Source organism: Hypanus sabinus, chromosome 4 (assembly GCF_030144855.1).
Source record: "Hypanus sabinus isolate sHypSab1 chromosome 4, sHypSab1.hap1, whole genome shotgun sequence".
Classification (NCBI taxonomy): Eukaryota; Metazoa; Chordata; class Chondrichthyes; order Myliobatiformes; family Dasyatidae; genus Hypanus; species Hypanus sabinus.
In genome coordinates this window covers 113,857,454-113,873,844 of record NC_082709.1, presented here as the reverse complement: position 1 = coordinate 113,873,844, position 16,391 = coordinate 113,857,454, and the positions used below count along the sequence as shown (strand labels likewise).

At 43.0% G+C, this 16,391-nt stretch overlaps 1 protein-coding gene across 2 annotated transcripts in view; it reads right to left on the bottom strand.

Moving 5' to 3' along the window:
- Positions 1–909: 909 nt before the first annotated feature.
- LOC132393121 (H(+)/Cl(-) exchange transporter 4) overlaps positions 910–16,391 on the bottom strand; it is a 112,578-nt gene continuing 97,096 nt past the window's right edge. For both annotated transcript variants that reach the window (XM_059967947.1, XM_059967948.1), the window contains exons 10-12: positions 13,634–14,032; positions 9,705–9,921; positions 910–7,107 (exon numbers count right to left, since the gene is read on the bottom strand). In XM_059967947.1, the coding sequence (XP_059823930.1) occupies positions 7,017–7,107; positions 9,705–9,921; positions 13,634–14,032 (707 nt within the window). In that variant the 3' untranslated portion in view covers positions 910–7,016. The remainder of the gene's footprint in view (positions 7,108–9,704; positions 9,922–13,633; positions 14,033–16,391) is intronic.

The following is a 16,391-nucleotide window of genomic DNA, read 5'->3' as shown; positions in this document are numbered from 1 at the left end:
ATGGAGAGGCATAAACAGTTGGCGTTTCAGGGTAAGACCCTTCATCAAGACTGGAAAGCAAGGGAGCGGGGTGAGAGGAGGGAGTACAAGATGGCAGATGATAGGTGAGACCCAGTGAGGTGGAAGGGGGAAGGGATGAAGTAAGAAGTTAGGAGGTGATAGGTGGAAGAGGTAAAGAGCTGAAGAAGAAGGAATCTAATAGGACAGTGGGCCATGGAAGAAGGGAAAGGCGGAGGGGAACCAGAGGGAAATAATGGGCAGGTGAAAGAAGAGATGGTAACCGGAATGAAGAATGGAAAAAGAGGGAAGGGGGTAATGGGGAGAAATCACCTCATAGTCCATCCGGTATCCTCCAACCTGATGGCAGGAACATCAATTTCTCCTACTTCCAGTAATTTCTCCCCATTCCCTCCTCTCTTTAGTTTTCTCAAGCTATTTACTTATGAGGACTTGCTGCTCAAAGAACAGGAGTATTTCAGTTCAGAGCACTTACTACATCAATATTAGATTAATCATGTTCAGTTAACTTGCAACATCTAGTGGCAGCCCCATAGCACTTAACCAGATCGTTTTATAATTATAAAATATTGTGTCTTAATTTGCAACCACTGTAAACCGGATCTCTGTCCCACTCACAATCTGAATTCAAAGCATTGTCAATTTAATCCTGAGCCCCTGACACCACTAATGAACAATTCATCAAGTCATCAAAACAGTCTCATGTCACTTTGAATAATGCTTGAAATGAGATGTGCACACAAGCTGAATTGCAATTAACGTCATTATTGAGAATACCCAGTGGCATTTACAGGGGCGACTAATCAGTCCAAGTTATATACGTCAGAAAGAGTGGAGATTGTTTATTTGAATAATCTCCTTGAACTTTCAAAGATAACCATGCTGGTCTCGGGTGGTTCTGAAACAAGAGTCTTCAAGATTGTGGATATATATTGCTCCTGGGCCTCCCAAGCTGACTGAGCATTTGGATGGGGCAAGGGTGGTAATAAAGCCTTGGGATGAGTTACAACATAAAAATATTTGACCATAGGTAAAACACACCATTAATATAAATTGACCATTAATATTAAGTGTGAGGAGGAGCTTGACACCTTCCAGGATATTGAAGGGGAGATTCACCAGGATGTTACCGGAGGAGGAACGTTAAGGGCGCTGGATGGAAAGGTTTTGTTTTTCCTTGGATCAGAGGATGAGCTGACAAAAGGTATAGAAAATGATGAGAGGCACTGATTGCGAGGAATGACAAGAGGGTGGATTGTAAAAAAGTGTTCCCCATGGAGGAGGTGTGCAGGGCAAAAGGGTGAGGGTTTAAGGTGAGGAATAAGAGGTTTAGAGAGGATTTTTTCACTCAGAGTGTGTTTGTAGTCTGGAACATATTGCCTGAGGACATGATGGAGCCAGTTACTCGCCAAGTACATCCAGGAACAATCTGTTGAGCACTTAAGTTGCCATGGCATAGTACGTTACATTCCGAGTGTTGGGAAACGGGATCAATATGGCTGGGTGCCTGATGGGAAGCATGGACATGATGAGCCAGGGGACATTTTTTTCTGTGCTGTATGATTTAATTAGTCTGCTTTGTTGACACCACATCGACAATCCCAAACATTCAAATTCTCTACATCACGTCTGCAGCGGGTACCCTCTACAAAACACACTGCAGTTACTCACCAAGACTTCTCCTCCCCAACCTGCAAACTCCAGCACAGGAAGGACACAGTCAAGTAGAGCATGGGGAAACCACCACCTACAGACTCCACTCCAAGCTATGCACCATCCCCATTTGGAAGCATATAAGACCGTAAGATATAGGAGCAGAATTAAGCCATTCAGCCCATCAAGTCTGCTCTGCCATTTCAACATGGCAGATCCATTTTCATCTCAGCCCCAATCTCCTGCCTTCTCAGTGTATCCCTTTATGCCCCGACTAATCAAGAACCTATCAACCTCTGCCTTAAATATACTTAATGACTTGGCGTCACAGCCCATGTAGCAATGAATTCCACAGATTCACCACGCTCTGTCTCAAAAAATTTCTCCTCACCTCTGTTCTAAACAGACAACCCTCTATTCTGGGGCTGTGTCCTCTGGTATATGACTCCCCCACCACAGGAAACATCCTCTCCACATCCACTCTAATGAGACCATTCACCATTCAATAGATTTCAATGAGGTCACCCCTCATCCTTCTGAATTCCAGTGAGTAGAGGCCCAGAGCCACCAAATGCACATCACATGACAAGCCTTTCCTTCCCGGCATCACTTTGATGAACTGCCTTTGAACCCTCTCCAACGTCAGAACATCCTTTCTTAGATAAAGGGCCCAAAACTGCTCACAGTACTCCAAGTGAGGCCTCATTAGTGCTTTATAAAACCTCAACACTACATCCTTGCTTTTATATTCTAGTCCTCTCGAATTGAATTCCCCCAAACCTGTGCTCTAGATTTAGATACCTCTGTTATAAAGAAAAGTTCCTACTGTCTACCCTATCTATACCACTCATAATTTTATATACCCCTACCAGGTCTCTCCTAAGCCTCCTTCACTCCTTACACATTTAGATGGAGACGTAACGTAAAGATTTTTACTCCTCATGTATCTGTAGGATGTAAGAAATAAAGTCAATTCAATTCAATTCCAAGGAGAACAAACCTAGCTGACCTAGGCCCTCCTCATATCCGGAATGCTCCATCCAAAGCAACACCCAAACAAATATCCTCAGCATCTGCTGGAGAGGGATCCCAACCCTCCTGTGGTGTCGTGATCAAACTGGTGCACAGTACTCCAGATGTGGCCTAACTAATGTTTGATGAAGATCTATCATAATCTTCCTGTTATTATATTTGATGCCTTGCCTAATGACGCTAAGTATACTGCATGCCTTCTTCACTATCTCCTCTCCCTGAGCATCCATATGAATGGGGACTGCTGAACCTGCCCCACGTTTATCCATGGAAATACTTGGAGAAGTCCTGGCGTTAGTGCTGATGCCCAAGATGAAGATTCAGCCCTGATATTCCTGGACCTATTTATCTTTTTTTTTGTTGATCCTTCCCTCTGATTTTATAATGTATCTTCTACAATCTTGAGAAACTCCAAATCACATTACTGGTGATGCAGATTTTGTGTATTGGCTACTTGGCAACAACTGGTGGGGGCAAGACTCATGACAAACAGTCCATTGGATAGCAGGAAAAAAAGCCAACTTTCTCAAAGAAATTGTTCAGTCTAAAGGCTGGAAGGTAAGAAAGTACGACAGCGTCTCCCAATAAAAGCAGGGTGATTTCACAGCAGCTGAGTGTAGTTAGATATTTAGTGTGCACAAAAGTACTCAGTCCCTGGTGTGGCCATCAAGTTTTATGTAATCATCTTCAGTTCTGATTGGCTACAGAGTTGTCAATTTCAAAGTGTAGTCATTCAGCAATAGTGCAAATATGATAGCCAATGTTCACACATCAAGCTCCCACAAAGAGCTGTGTGATAAAATGCACATAATCTGTTAGTTCTATTGCACTGATTGAAGGACAACTGTGGTTGAGGACATCAGGGCCCTTTCCTTGCAATGTCACAGGATATTTTAGGTTTAACTAAAACAACAGACAAGATCTTGCTCTAGGTTCTCATCCAAAAGATAGTGTAGCGCCTTATTATTATGGCATTGGAAAGCCATCAGAATTTTATACTCAAGCCTGTGGAAAAGGATTCAAGCCTACAGTCTTGGTACACAACCAAGAAAGAGTCTTCCTGAGAACCACAGGTGACAATCTCCTTTGGACTGGCCCTCTATTAACCCTGATCTCTGTCAATTGTCATCTGTTTAGTCTGGGCTATTAGGTCTTGCCTTAATCTGAACATGGGGTCTTGAGGTTTTAAAGATTCTATGTCTATGGCAGACAGTTTATTGATCTTAGCATTTTATGTGCAAAACCAGAGCACTGTAGACCCTAACCTCATCTCAGTTAAGCATCCATGTTGATAAAATAAATCCATATATATTTAACTAGTAAATTCTTTTGAACCATAACATACATATCCTGCCTAACAATAGGGGAGGCTGTAATTGGTTAGTGTACAACACGTAATAATGAAGGCATGTCTGCTTTAGATTCTTTTCCCTGCTACTTTAACGGAAGTACTTATTTATTGAATTACAGCGCGGAATAGGCCCTTCCAGCCCTTCAAACCACACCACCCAGCAATCAATGTTCCCTCTGGTTTGTAATGACCAGTGTGCGCAGAAATCTCGTGCTGTGCAATTTTTTGCCCAGTGACAACAACATTTTATACATAGAGGTATTCATTTTAACAGCTAGCAAAACCCTTTCAATAAGAACTTTGATTTTCTTTGGGATGACTGTTTTCCCTCAGAAGAAACATCACTAACAATCCTCCAATTTAATCCTAGCCTAATCAGGGACAATTTACAATGACCAATTAACCTATCAACCAGGTATGCCTTTGGATTGTAGGGGGGAAACGGAGCAGCCGAAGGAAACCCACTCAGTCACAGGGAGAACATACCAACTCCCTAGAGGCAGTGGTGGGAATTGAACCTGTGTTGCTTGTACTGTAAAGAGTTGTGCTAACCACTACGCTACCATGCCGCCCCTTTACTTTAAGCAGTTAAAGTACATTTTTCAAAAACAAGAGAAAGTAAATGTCTAATTTGCAAACTCTATAACTTAGCCCAACGTTGTTCATAATTTAAACATGTTAATTCATGTTCATTGATCTTCACAGTAGTGATGGAAGAAATTTCACAAGGCAAGCATACAGACCACATTCTTGTTCAATTTCACACATTTTCTCAGTAATGTATTTGGAAGTATAAATAGTAGTTGTTACCTTCTAGACTTGGGTGGTGGGGTCGAGACACATCTCTACCAAAGGTGCTGTAAGGCACTCTTTCCCTCTGAGAGCCTGCAGATCACCCTTGGGCAAGGTGTAGCACCTGCTTAGCCTCCTGATGAGGGTCGGGTGAAACCATGAGATCGGGTGGTGGGTGGTCATATGAGCAGCTGATTCATATCACGCCTTGATTATACAACCACTGAAGCCAGGCAGACAATCTCTGAAGATTACTGATAATGGCTGGGGTCACTCGTCTTGTAAAGACACTGCCCAGAGAAGGTAATGTCAAATCATTTTTGTGGAAAAATTTGCCAAGGACAATCATGGTCATGGAAAGACCATGATCGCCTACATCATATGACACGGCGCATAACAAATGAACGAACCCTTAAGCATTGCATTCTGGAAAACTACTCACCACTGGATAGGGTCCAAGGTCCTTACAGATGATAAAATGGACTCTTGGCCTCACAATCTACCTTGTTATGAACTTGCATCTCTCTGTCCACCGATACTGCATCTTTTCTGCACTCTGCTATTGTTTTACCTGGAACCATCTCCATACAACATTGTTAAAAATTGATCTGTATGGGTGGGATGTAAGATAATGTTTTCACTCAACGTTGGTACATGTAAGAACAATAAACCAATTTATCAATTTAATAAATGAAAATACTTTTCTGGTTAATGGCAGAACATGCAGCATCACAATATAAACCTCAGCAATCTAGTGCCCCTACTTATTCACAAGGAACAATTTCTGAATTGGTCAAGTGAAACAGAAGATCAATTTTTGACGATTGGCAGGGTAAATTAATATTTGACATTGACATACTCATTTTCATTGGTTTTTACCCATCCCAACAGCCAAAACTATAACACACTCATATCATGCCATTAACAGAGTAAGCTGTAGTATCATTGGGCACAAAACCACATGAGGACAAAAACTAAAAGCATTTTTTATCAATGTACATGAGGGGAGGATGGCGGAGGGGAAGGGGAGGATGGAGGGGGGTAAAATCAGGTATGGAAGAGGCTAGTACTGGAGGAACAGATATCTATCAATATCTTAAAAGAATTACAGGGCTAGAGGGTGACAGTGCTGAGAAATCTGTTGACCCACTCAAACAAATACTGCTTATCTGCTGGGAGAGATTAGTCTAGCTGGACAAAATAGCAGGGAAACAGCAAGCCACCATCTGAACAAGTGGAAGAGTGTGCAATTGTCTGGATTTATGCAACTAGGTGAAATGAATATGTTAAAGGGAGCTGGGATACTAAAGGATGGAAATGATGATTCATACGGTCATATAGATTCTGGTTAGAGCCCAGTTGGGTTGATGCCTCAGTTCAGGCACAACACCTCAAGAAGGAGAGGTTAACCTGGGGGTGATTGCAGTAGAGGTTCACCAAGATGATATCAGGGATTAAATATCAAAACAGTAATTGCATAGACTGAACATGTAATAGTTAACACAAACTTGTTGGAAATGAACTGTATTGATTCAATTAAGAGGAAGCTAGGTACGGACATGAGGATATATTGACAATGCAGGATTAAACAAGGTCAGTGGAGGCTTGCTGTAAATTCGCTTGGAGTCAAATCAGCTTTATGTTTCAGTAAACTTCATCAGATTTGTGAGCTAAATGGGTGATTTGGGAAACAAATCTTAAGTCTTCAGCACGAATTTCTTGCTACTTGCCATAAATTCAAACAAGGGAAGCTGAGGTCTCGTACTGAGCTACATCAGAGACCAATATTCAAATGCAATGTATTTATAAATCTCTATCATGTTACTCCAGTTGAACAAACCTCTTAGGTAAAGTTAGTGAGTTGAGAGGTTAATATAAGATGCATCTTTGAACACACTGCCAGGCTTTCCATAAGACCTGGGACTTCAGCTTCTCCTCTTCTTCTGAAAGTGATACTGGGCTGGTGCTCACCATAGGCCGGTCCTCTTCTCTGACCCAGCGCAGGGCCAGTTGTCCATCTCATGAGCAAGCTGCTGTTGTTTACCCAATGATCAGTATTCAATTCACTTAAAGGTCACCATGCCCTGAGACTTCAGCCACACCCATTGTTTATTCCCTTCTTAAACCACAACTCAGCAAGGTTGGACAGTAAGGGGGAGGATGGGGTAGGTCAGTTGAACATGATTGATTCAGGGTCCTGATTTGCCATTTGGGCCATGTGCCTTAGTACATCCTTTTTTGTTAAGATGCCCAGGAGACGTCTGAAAAAAGAAGAGAAACCCGCAGTGAGAGTGTGCTTTAACTTCTGGTGCAAGCTACAGAGGATGTTACAAAGCCTGTGTTTTCTGTCCAAGCAGGATCACATTTAATACGTAGGAAGTGTTCTGAATACAGCAGACAATACATGTCAATCGCACATTGTTACTATTTGTAGTCCAAACCAACAGGAGTGGTCGGTTCATTTGCTAAAAGACCTCAGCTTGACCAAATCAGATTTTAGAAGAACCTACAAGATCTTCATTGGATGCATGCCAAGTGGCACTGACTGGCTAGTCCCAGTAGTATGCTGCTATGTTGCATATTCTGGCCATGTGCTACTCTGCATTACCTCTTCAGGGAATTCAAGGAGGCTGGTCAAGCTAGACTTTTCTGATGATTTGAAATAAAATATGGAAAATGCTGGGAAAACAGCAGATCAGGCAGATGTGTGAAAAGAGGAACGGCTCTGAATGTGGGAGCACAGTTCCTGTAAATGGGGTTGGGGCCCCAGCAAGTGGACGGTGAGTTAGTAAATATCATTTGGTGAGCCAGATGCCAAACCCTCTGTATTTCTGAGCAGTCTGATAAGTGATTGTCAGACTTTTATTGAATTTCTTTCATTACTTTCTGTCTAATGATTTTGGCTTTATTTATCATTGAGCCTCAATCATAGAATATAGAACAAATTTTCAATTGGCCTTAATACCATCAGACCCCATCAATCACAGACTTTTTGATACTACATGTTCATCCCTTCCTTTTACCTCCAACTTAATTTGAGGCATGACAGGGGTTCACTGGCTTCACCACCCTCAGAAATGCCACACACCAAAAGATCCATCTAACCCTGCAGCCCCTGGTCCTGCTTTCCCCACCTCAATTATGGTCAACATCAACAATGGGCTTCTGTGCAATAAAACCTCCCAACACGTAGCCCTGATGTAACATCTCAATGTGGCCCCAGTGTCAGATTGGGTGAAAGTCAGTGGTAAAGCGTACCCTGAAGAGGAGAGAGGTCGAGAGGGACAGAAGGTGAGGAATGGAATTTGACCAAGGTAGCTTAAGAGGAAACAGACGGTTGGGCCAGAACTGGAGATCTTACAGGGTTTCTGGAATTAGACATGGGAAAACAAGAAAAGAAAGATAACTTTCTTTAAACAAAAATAAATTATTGCTCATGTAGGAACCAATGTAGGAGAGGAGAGGCGAAGTTACGGATATTCTCAAGCCTGGGAGGGGCTGGAATATGGAACCCCTGGTGCATTTGCATAATGGTCTCAGTGTCAGAGACCAGGACAGTGACTTAGTATTCCCAGTTTCCCAGGCCTGACAGCAATTCCATATGGAATGGTGCTGTGCCCTGGATTTGTGAACCTTTTCCTGAAGGGTTCCAGCAAAGCACACAGAGTTTGACCGCTTTAAATCCAACAGTTCATGCCAGGTTTATACACTCATGGAAGGCTTTACTAATGGTACAGGAATCTGGATCACATTGTGGTAAGTCTGGGGAATTCTGCTGACAGACAGAAGAACAATTCAGAGCATTGCAGGTAGTAGCGGGAGGAGGTGAGTCAGACCCTGAAGCCTGCTTCAACATTCATCAGATTGTGCTGATACAGTCTTGGAGTCTACACCACTATCTCTGTACCCCTTGTCCCCTGTTATTGTTCAAATGACTGTCAATCATGTCCCCCCCCCCCATCCAGAGAATATAAAAAATTCTACAGCTTTCTTCCTTCCACTGTGGGTAACCTCTCATTTTGCCACATTATACTCCATCTGCCAGCTTCTGGCCCTCTCACACAAGCTGCCTATAACTTGCTGCATGCTCCTTATGCCTAACTCACAAATAGTTAATTCAGCTATCTTCACAAAACAGCAAGGATGGCTACAGATCGCTTCACCCATAGTATCAGCATTAACAGTAAGTGGTTGAGGCCCCAGAACTGATCCTCAGGTGCTGATGGTCAAATGGAAATTGACCCAAGCATCCCAACTGTCCTCTGCTTACCGGTCAAGGTACTACCCCAGTCCCACTGGTTCTTGATACAAACAGCAGATAGAATTCATGGTACTGCACATTAAATCCATATCTAAATCATGAGTGTATCTATGGGCATTGATTCCTAGAAGCAGTGTGGGGTTAAAAAGTGCACCATTTCACAGTCCAGCTTTCAGGAGGAAAGTGCCTTGCACCTTATTGTCTGCCTCACTGCACTTTATTCTGCATTGTTACTCCTTTCGCTTTGAATTACCTCGATGTACTGATGTGATGACCTGCCTGGACCGTATGCGAAACAAAGATTTTCCCAGTTCACGTGACAAAGTAAACCAATTTATCATGAAACCTCTTTGTGAGTCTCAGTGCTAAATTCTCCTGCTGAAGGACCTTAAAGATGTTATCTAACTGTGAGCTGTTGAACATTACAGCTGATGTCATAACCATTTTGTTATCTGCTTGGAAACCTCTTCTCAGAGGCAGCCATTCTAAAAACTGTGGTGTACCTAATGATATGTCTGACTGCTACCGTTTAGTGGGCATGGCCCATGCATGAAGGAGGTGAGGTCGTTGAAGAAGCTGACTTTAACTGCCGCTTACCCACTACGAGTGACGAGACACTGTCGCAGACCGAGTTTACGGAAGATATCCACCACTGTCTCCATGGGCGTGTGGTCGGTTACTGTGAATGGGCTGAGGTTGAGAATCCTCCGCAGTTTGAGAGGGCAGGGGCAATTGCCTGGCAACGAAGGAGGCTCTTCCATAAAGTATACAATGGAGTTGCTGACTACACCGTCTTGAATTTTTCTTGCGTTTTCTGGTGAAGAGAAGAAACAAAGTTTAAAATGATTGAAGGATTTTGTGGTTGCCACTGTTACGCCTGCAGCCCCCTCCTTTTTGAGAATCGCAAGATCGCTATTGATTTGGGTCAGGAGACCCAGGAAATGAGAGAGAGACGTGCGGAAGGTCTTGACCCCCCCCCCCCCCCCCGTCGATATACAGCTACAGAAAACGGCCATTGTCTCTTGGAGACGAACTTGTGTATTGCAATACTGTGCTACGTGGAAGCCCTCAGGCAAAGTGGGCTGGTTGAGGGAGGGATTGCATCATCCCAACCTGATTGACATCTGAGACCCTGTGAGTCAGGATAAAAGAGGGTCTGTGGGAACAGCCCCTCAGACGCACCAGAAGAAACGTTAGCGATCCCATAATAGCGAAACCCGGTGGGAAGGCCGCGTGCGTTCGGTTCCATTTGCCCCGGAACCGGTGCCCTTTACCACGGAAAAACGGCTTTTAGCTAACAACGGGGAAACCAACTCCCAACGACTCTCGAAGGAGTGACATCATAAAAGGACTGGGCAAGTTTTAACCCGTCTTTCTTTCAAACCAAAACACTGCAGCTTGAACGAACTAACAGTGATTTTCATATTTCCATCGGACAATACATTATCCCCTAGACAATGATAGAGCTATTTCTTATTGATTATTATTATACCCGTACTTTTAGATTTAGTATTGACGACATATATTATCTGTATGTTTGCATTGATATTATTTTGTGTACTTTTATCAATAAATACTGTTAAAAACAGTACCATCAGACTTCAGTGGACCTCTTTATCTTTGCTGGTAAGTGACCCAGTTACGGGGTACATAACACCACACCCTACACACCTCCCCTCAGCCCCCTCCTTCTAATTCCGAATTTCATTCTGGGCAGTGTTCCTAATGGGCCTTACCAATCATCTCAGACTCAGTCCACTACCTTGCCTTGATTAGTCAAGGCATTTGGGAAGATGTATTGCAGCTTCACAAAACTCTAATTAACCCACATCTGGAGTATTACATTCATTTCTGCTTGCTCTGTTATAGGAAGGATGTAGAGACTTGCAGCGGCTGCATAAGAGATTTAGCAGGATGTTGCCTAGATTAGAGAGTAGGAGCTTTAAGACCACATGACCATAAGATGTAGGAGCAGAATCAGGTATTTTGGCCCATCCAGTCTGCTCTGCCATTTCATCATGTCTGATCCAATTTCCCTCTCAGCCCCAGTCTCCTGCCTTCCACCCATATCTCTTCATGCCCTGACCAATCAAGAATCTATTAACTCTGCCTTAAGTATACATAAAGACTTGGCCTCCACAGCTGCCTGAATTCCACACGTTCACCACACTCTGGCTAAAGAAATTCCTTCTCATCTCTGTTCTCCTCTATTCTGAAGCTGTGTTCTCTGGTCTCAGACTTCCCCACCACAGGAAATATCCTCTCTACATCCACTCTCTCAAAGCCTTTCACATTTGACAGGCTTTAATGAGGTCACCCCTCATTCTTCTGAATTCTAGTGAATACAGGCCCAGAGACATCAAACGCTCTTCATATGACAAGTCACTCAATCCTGGAATTATTTTCGTGAACCTCCTTTGAACCCTCTCCAGTGTCAGCCCATCCTTTCTAAGATAAGGGGCCCAAAACTGCTCACAATACTCCAAGTGAAGCCTCACCAGTGCTTTATAAAGTCTCAACATTATATCTTTATTTTTATATTCTAGTCCTCTTGAAATGAATGCTAACGTCACATTTGCCTTCCTCATTACCAAGTCAACCTGCAAATTAGCCTTAAGGGAATCCTAAAGGAGGGTTCCCAAATCCCTTTGTGCTTCAGTTTTTTTGAATTTTCTCTCCACTTAGAAAATAGTCAACCCTTTCATTCCTTCTACCAAAATGCATGAGCATATACTTCCCGACACTGTATTCCATCTGCCACTTCTTTGCCCATTCTCCTAATCTGTCTAAGTCCTTCTGTAGCCTCTCTACTTCCTCAAACCTACCAGCACCTCCACTTTTCTTTGTGTCTTCTGCAACCAAGCCATCAATTCTGTAATCCAAATACAAGGAGAGGTTGGACAAGCTTCAGTTGTTTTCCCCAATGAAGCTGACAGTAATTATAAGATCATGGAAGGGATAGACAGAGTGTCTGTCGGTACCTATTTACTAGGTCAAAATATCTAACACCAAAGAACATGCATTTAAGGTGAGAGGGGGAAAGTTCAAAGGAGATGTGCTGGACAGCAAGTAGAGGGTGCCTGGAATGTGCAGTCGGGGTGGTGAGTACAATGGAGGTGTTTAAGAGGCACATGAATGTGCAGAGAATGAAGGGATAGGGGATTAGTTTAGTAAGGCATTTAATTAATTAATTCAGCACAACATTGTGAGTTGAAGGGCGTGTCCCGTGCTGTACTGTTCCAGGTTCAATGCTCTACCTGAGGTAGTGAACTCAAAGAGGAGGTTACGTCCTGTGGTTTAACACCCAGAGAAGAATAAATAAACTAAACCCATCTATATAATTTCTGCTTGTAACCTGCACTGGACCCTGACCACACAGACCACAACTTCTTCCTGATCTGGTTAGTGCCAAGCTCACAAAGGGCACTCATTTCCTCACGCCCTTGTGCTTACATTGTCACTCCACACTTTCGCCTTTTATGTATTTTGTTACAGAGTCAGTGTCAATCCAGGCACAAAATTAAGTATACATACCATGTTTAAGTATCTTCCACACATTTTTGTGATCTGCTTCCAAGCCCCAAGATCAAGTTATTAAAGTAAATAATGGATGCCAGTTCTCGACTCATTCACAGATCACATGTACAGGATATTCTCTCATAACTGAGGTATTCCAGTGTTGCCAGATTTCTAGAGCCCCTGTGTCATTCTTCTTGAAGTTGTCAGTCAACTTTGTTTGTATTCTCAATTGGAAGAGGGGCCAAAAGGCCTGTTTCTGTGCTGTAATGTTCTATGGTTCTATGGAATTTAGCAATCCACGTTATTGAATTTAAATAGAGTGCAATGATTTGCAGGCTCATTATCTAGCTGAAAGGTGATGATATGCAAAGTCCTTTCACAGGTCCCAACTCTTTTCCAGAGAACAGGAGGGATTATTGAGGAGGTGCATCTATCTACATCCATTGGGCATGATGTCCTACTGCTTACCCATCTGTATTTCGAACCTACAACTCTGCTCTCCATTGCTGCGACTTTCTGAAGGAAAACTCCAATCATACATTCATGGTAAACAAACTACAGATCTGCCCCAACTTAATTCATTCAACAGAAGCTATTAGTCTCAAGGTGTCAAATTTCCATATGACTTTCCATACAGATCAGTGCAATATTTGGTCTGCCAAGTCTATGCAAGCATCTCTGTTAATCAAACCACACACACCCCACCCTGTAACCTATCAACTCCTACATGCTCCTCAACTATTCCTGTAGCCCAGTTACCCTGAGGGTAATATACTGCAGCCCCTCAGCACCTCTTTGGGATTTGGAAGGGAACTAGAGCACCCAGAGGTTGGGAACCGAACAATCGTAGGGAGAATGTGCAGATTTCACACAGACAGCAGCAGAGTTCAGGATCAGACCTGGATCTCTGGATGCGTACAGCACTGACAATGCCTGTTGCCCCTCTGCCCATCCAAATGCACATTGTGTGCTGCTGAATCCACTAAAACCAGCTGCTCCACACTCACTTATTGCGAGAATGAGATCTCTCCGCTGGACAAAGCCAATGAGCCGCTCCGACTCCTTACTGACGACAACTGGGAACCCATTGTAGTCCGTGTCCTTGATGAGAGTCTCCACATCCTCCACGGTCATGCTGCCTTGTGTCAGGACCGACAGCGGAGGCTCGGTGCGTCTTGGCCTCATGACATCAGTTGCCAGCGTCCTGTGCCTGAACTCATCCTTAGAGTCCAGGAAGGGGTAGCCGTTCAGGTGTATGTGTGCCTCATAGATTCCCACTTTCCCAAAGGCATCTGCGACCCACTTGCTGGTCACTGCTGCAGCCATCAATGGTACAATGTACTCCAAGCCTCCGGTGAGCTCGAACATGATCACGACCAGAGACACCGTCATCCGAGTCACTCCACCTGCAAAGACAATATCAACACTTGGCACAAAATTCTTTTAAAATGAGATCAGAGGTATCTAGAATTTGGATTGGAGAACAAAAAACAGCATGCACTTTTTTTTTAAATGGTATATACATCTAGTGGATAAGACATGATTTTGGGCATGCATTAAAGTGTTCCCATTACTTTGTTGTTGAAGTTCCACCAACTGATGAAGGTAGAGCTATGGTTGTGGTGTGTATAGATTTTAGTAAGGTGTTTGATGAGGTTCCCCACGGTAGGCTCTTGCAGAAAGTCGGGAGGCAAGGGATCCAGGGAAATTTGGTTGCATGGATTCAGAACTGGCTTGCTCACAAAAGGCAGAGGTGGTAGCCTGGAGCTCAGTGTTCCACAATCGTCTGTCTGGGATCCCCTGCTCTTTCTGATCTTTATAAATGTCTTGGATGACATGAACATTCGTGGTGTTATGGGTAGTGTAGAAGGTTGTTGTAGGTTACAATGGGACATTGAGGACGCCAAGCTGGGCTGAGAAGTGGGAGATGGGGTTCAATCTGGATTCAAAATATGATGTGATATACTTTGGAAGGTCGAATTTGAAGGCAGATCGCAAGGTTAACGGCAGGATTCTTTGCAATGTGGAGGAACTGCAGGATCATGGGATCCACACTCATAGATTATTCTTGGAATATGTTAAAAGGTCACTGTCTCTGCCTCGCAGCTGAGCTTTGCTGTCTGATTATGTTCAATGATATGTCAGCTGAGCGGTATCAATGCCTTGATTTTTATTCTTGGGCTGTTAAAAATCTTCAGAAGTGGAAACAGTTGTATTAGCACCAAGTCAATCACATCTGTACTGGGCTCAGCGACGGTGCTCTGCACTCTTATGATTACTGGGGGGTTGTGAGGGGAAGGGGGTTGAAAGAGTCTGGCTGAGGTGTTAAACAGAAGGCTTGCAGGCCTCTCTCATGGACATTAACAAGCCAAGTTAGTTCTTCTGGGATCCTGCACAACATTTATCACTCAATCAACCTTATTAAAATACACAATCTTGTTATTTACCCCTTTACTGCGAGTGAAACCTTACTGTATATTTGATAACAAAGAAAACTAATAATGCTTCAAAATCCGATGACCACGAGATACTTGGCGTGATGATTAAAAAAAAGCGGCCAGAAGGTAGAGGTCAAGACCAGAGTCCATGTGATTAAGCACATTCAGCTTTTATTTTAATGAGCAGTTTCTGATCTGTATTAGGTCATTTCCTGTGCAACCAGGAAATAGTATGTAGAAAAGCATACTGGCTGACAGTACACCAGAGGTTTATGTTAGGGGCAAAAGAAATTTCTATTCAAAGACATCTTATTGTTTCTCCAGCAGAAGCACTGCATGCAAGTTGATGTTATATTGTTTAGAAGTTAAGCTAAAGGTATCATTAAGAATTTGTTAAAATAGAATGTTATTTTTGAGTTTATTTGACACAAACCGAGATGCTAATGGTTTACACATACTGATCAGCTGTAGCAATTTGTTGTTAGAATCTTATAATATTTACCTGCAGGAAACTTAACAAAGTTCTTACTTGTGTATATTTACGAGTGTGAAAGGAACAATGCGGTGATTGCATGAAATTTTGTTGATTTTCAGTTTCACTCCCTATTCGCTATGTCATGCTATGAGTCTACAATAAACCCAAGGAGCTAGGAGACTTTACCCTGACTCTCATGTCATTTTGGCTGACTGTCTAGTTGATATTACAAAACCTCAGCAAGGGCATTACAAAGAATATTTTCAAACGTTGAAATACCGTGTAATATTGCTAGCTTGGGTTGGCTATTAGGAAGTTTGGCTGATCGCCGAGCTTGGCAAAATGTTTGCAGACATTTCGGCTCTAATTGGGAAGCCATCATCGGTGCGCAGTAGCAGGATCAAAACACGTGAACAGTTTAGCATTCCGATTGGCTAGCTTCGAGGGAAGTCTGTGGGAAATGTTTGTTTCACCGTCCAGATCCTGAGATTACTGGCAATTTGTTGACGTTGCTGTTTCTCTTTTATATAGTGGATCTATGTTGATGGATCCTTCTGTAGACAACAATGCTTCAAGAAGCGTGACTGATAGAACAAATGGTATCAACAAAATTCAGCATGGTGACTGCAACAAGTACTATGGTACATCGGTCAAACAGGAAGAAAACTATCAACCAGGCTACACCAACATCAGCTAGCAAGCAGTAGGCATGACCTACTCTCACTAGTATCAGCTCATGAAGACAAAGAAGGACACCATTTCAACTGGACAGCAGTTAGAATCTTGACTCAAGCAAGAACAAGAAAAGAATGAAAATTTCTCAAAGCGTGGTTCGCTGCAGAAAGATCCATC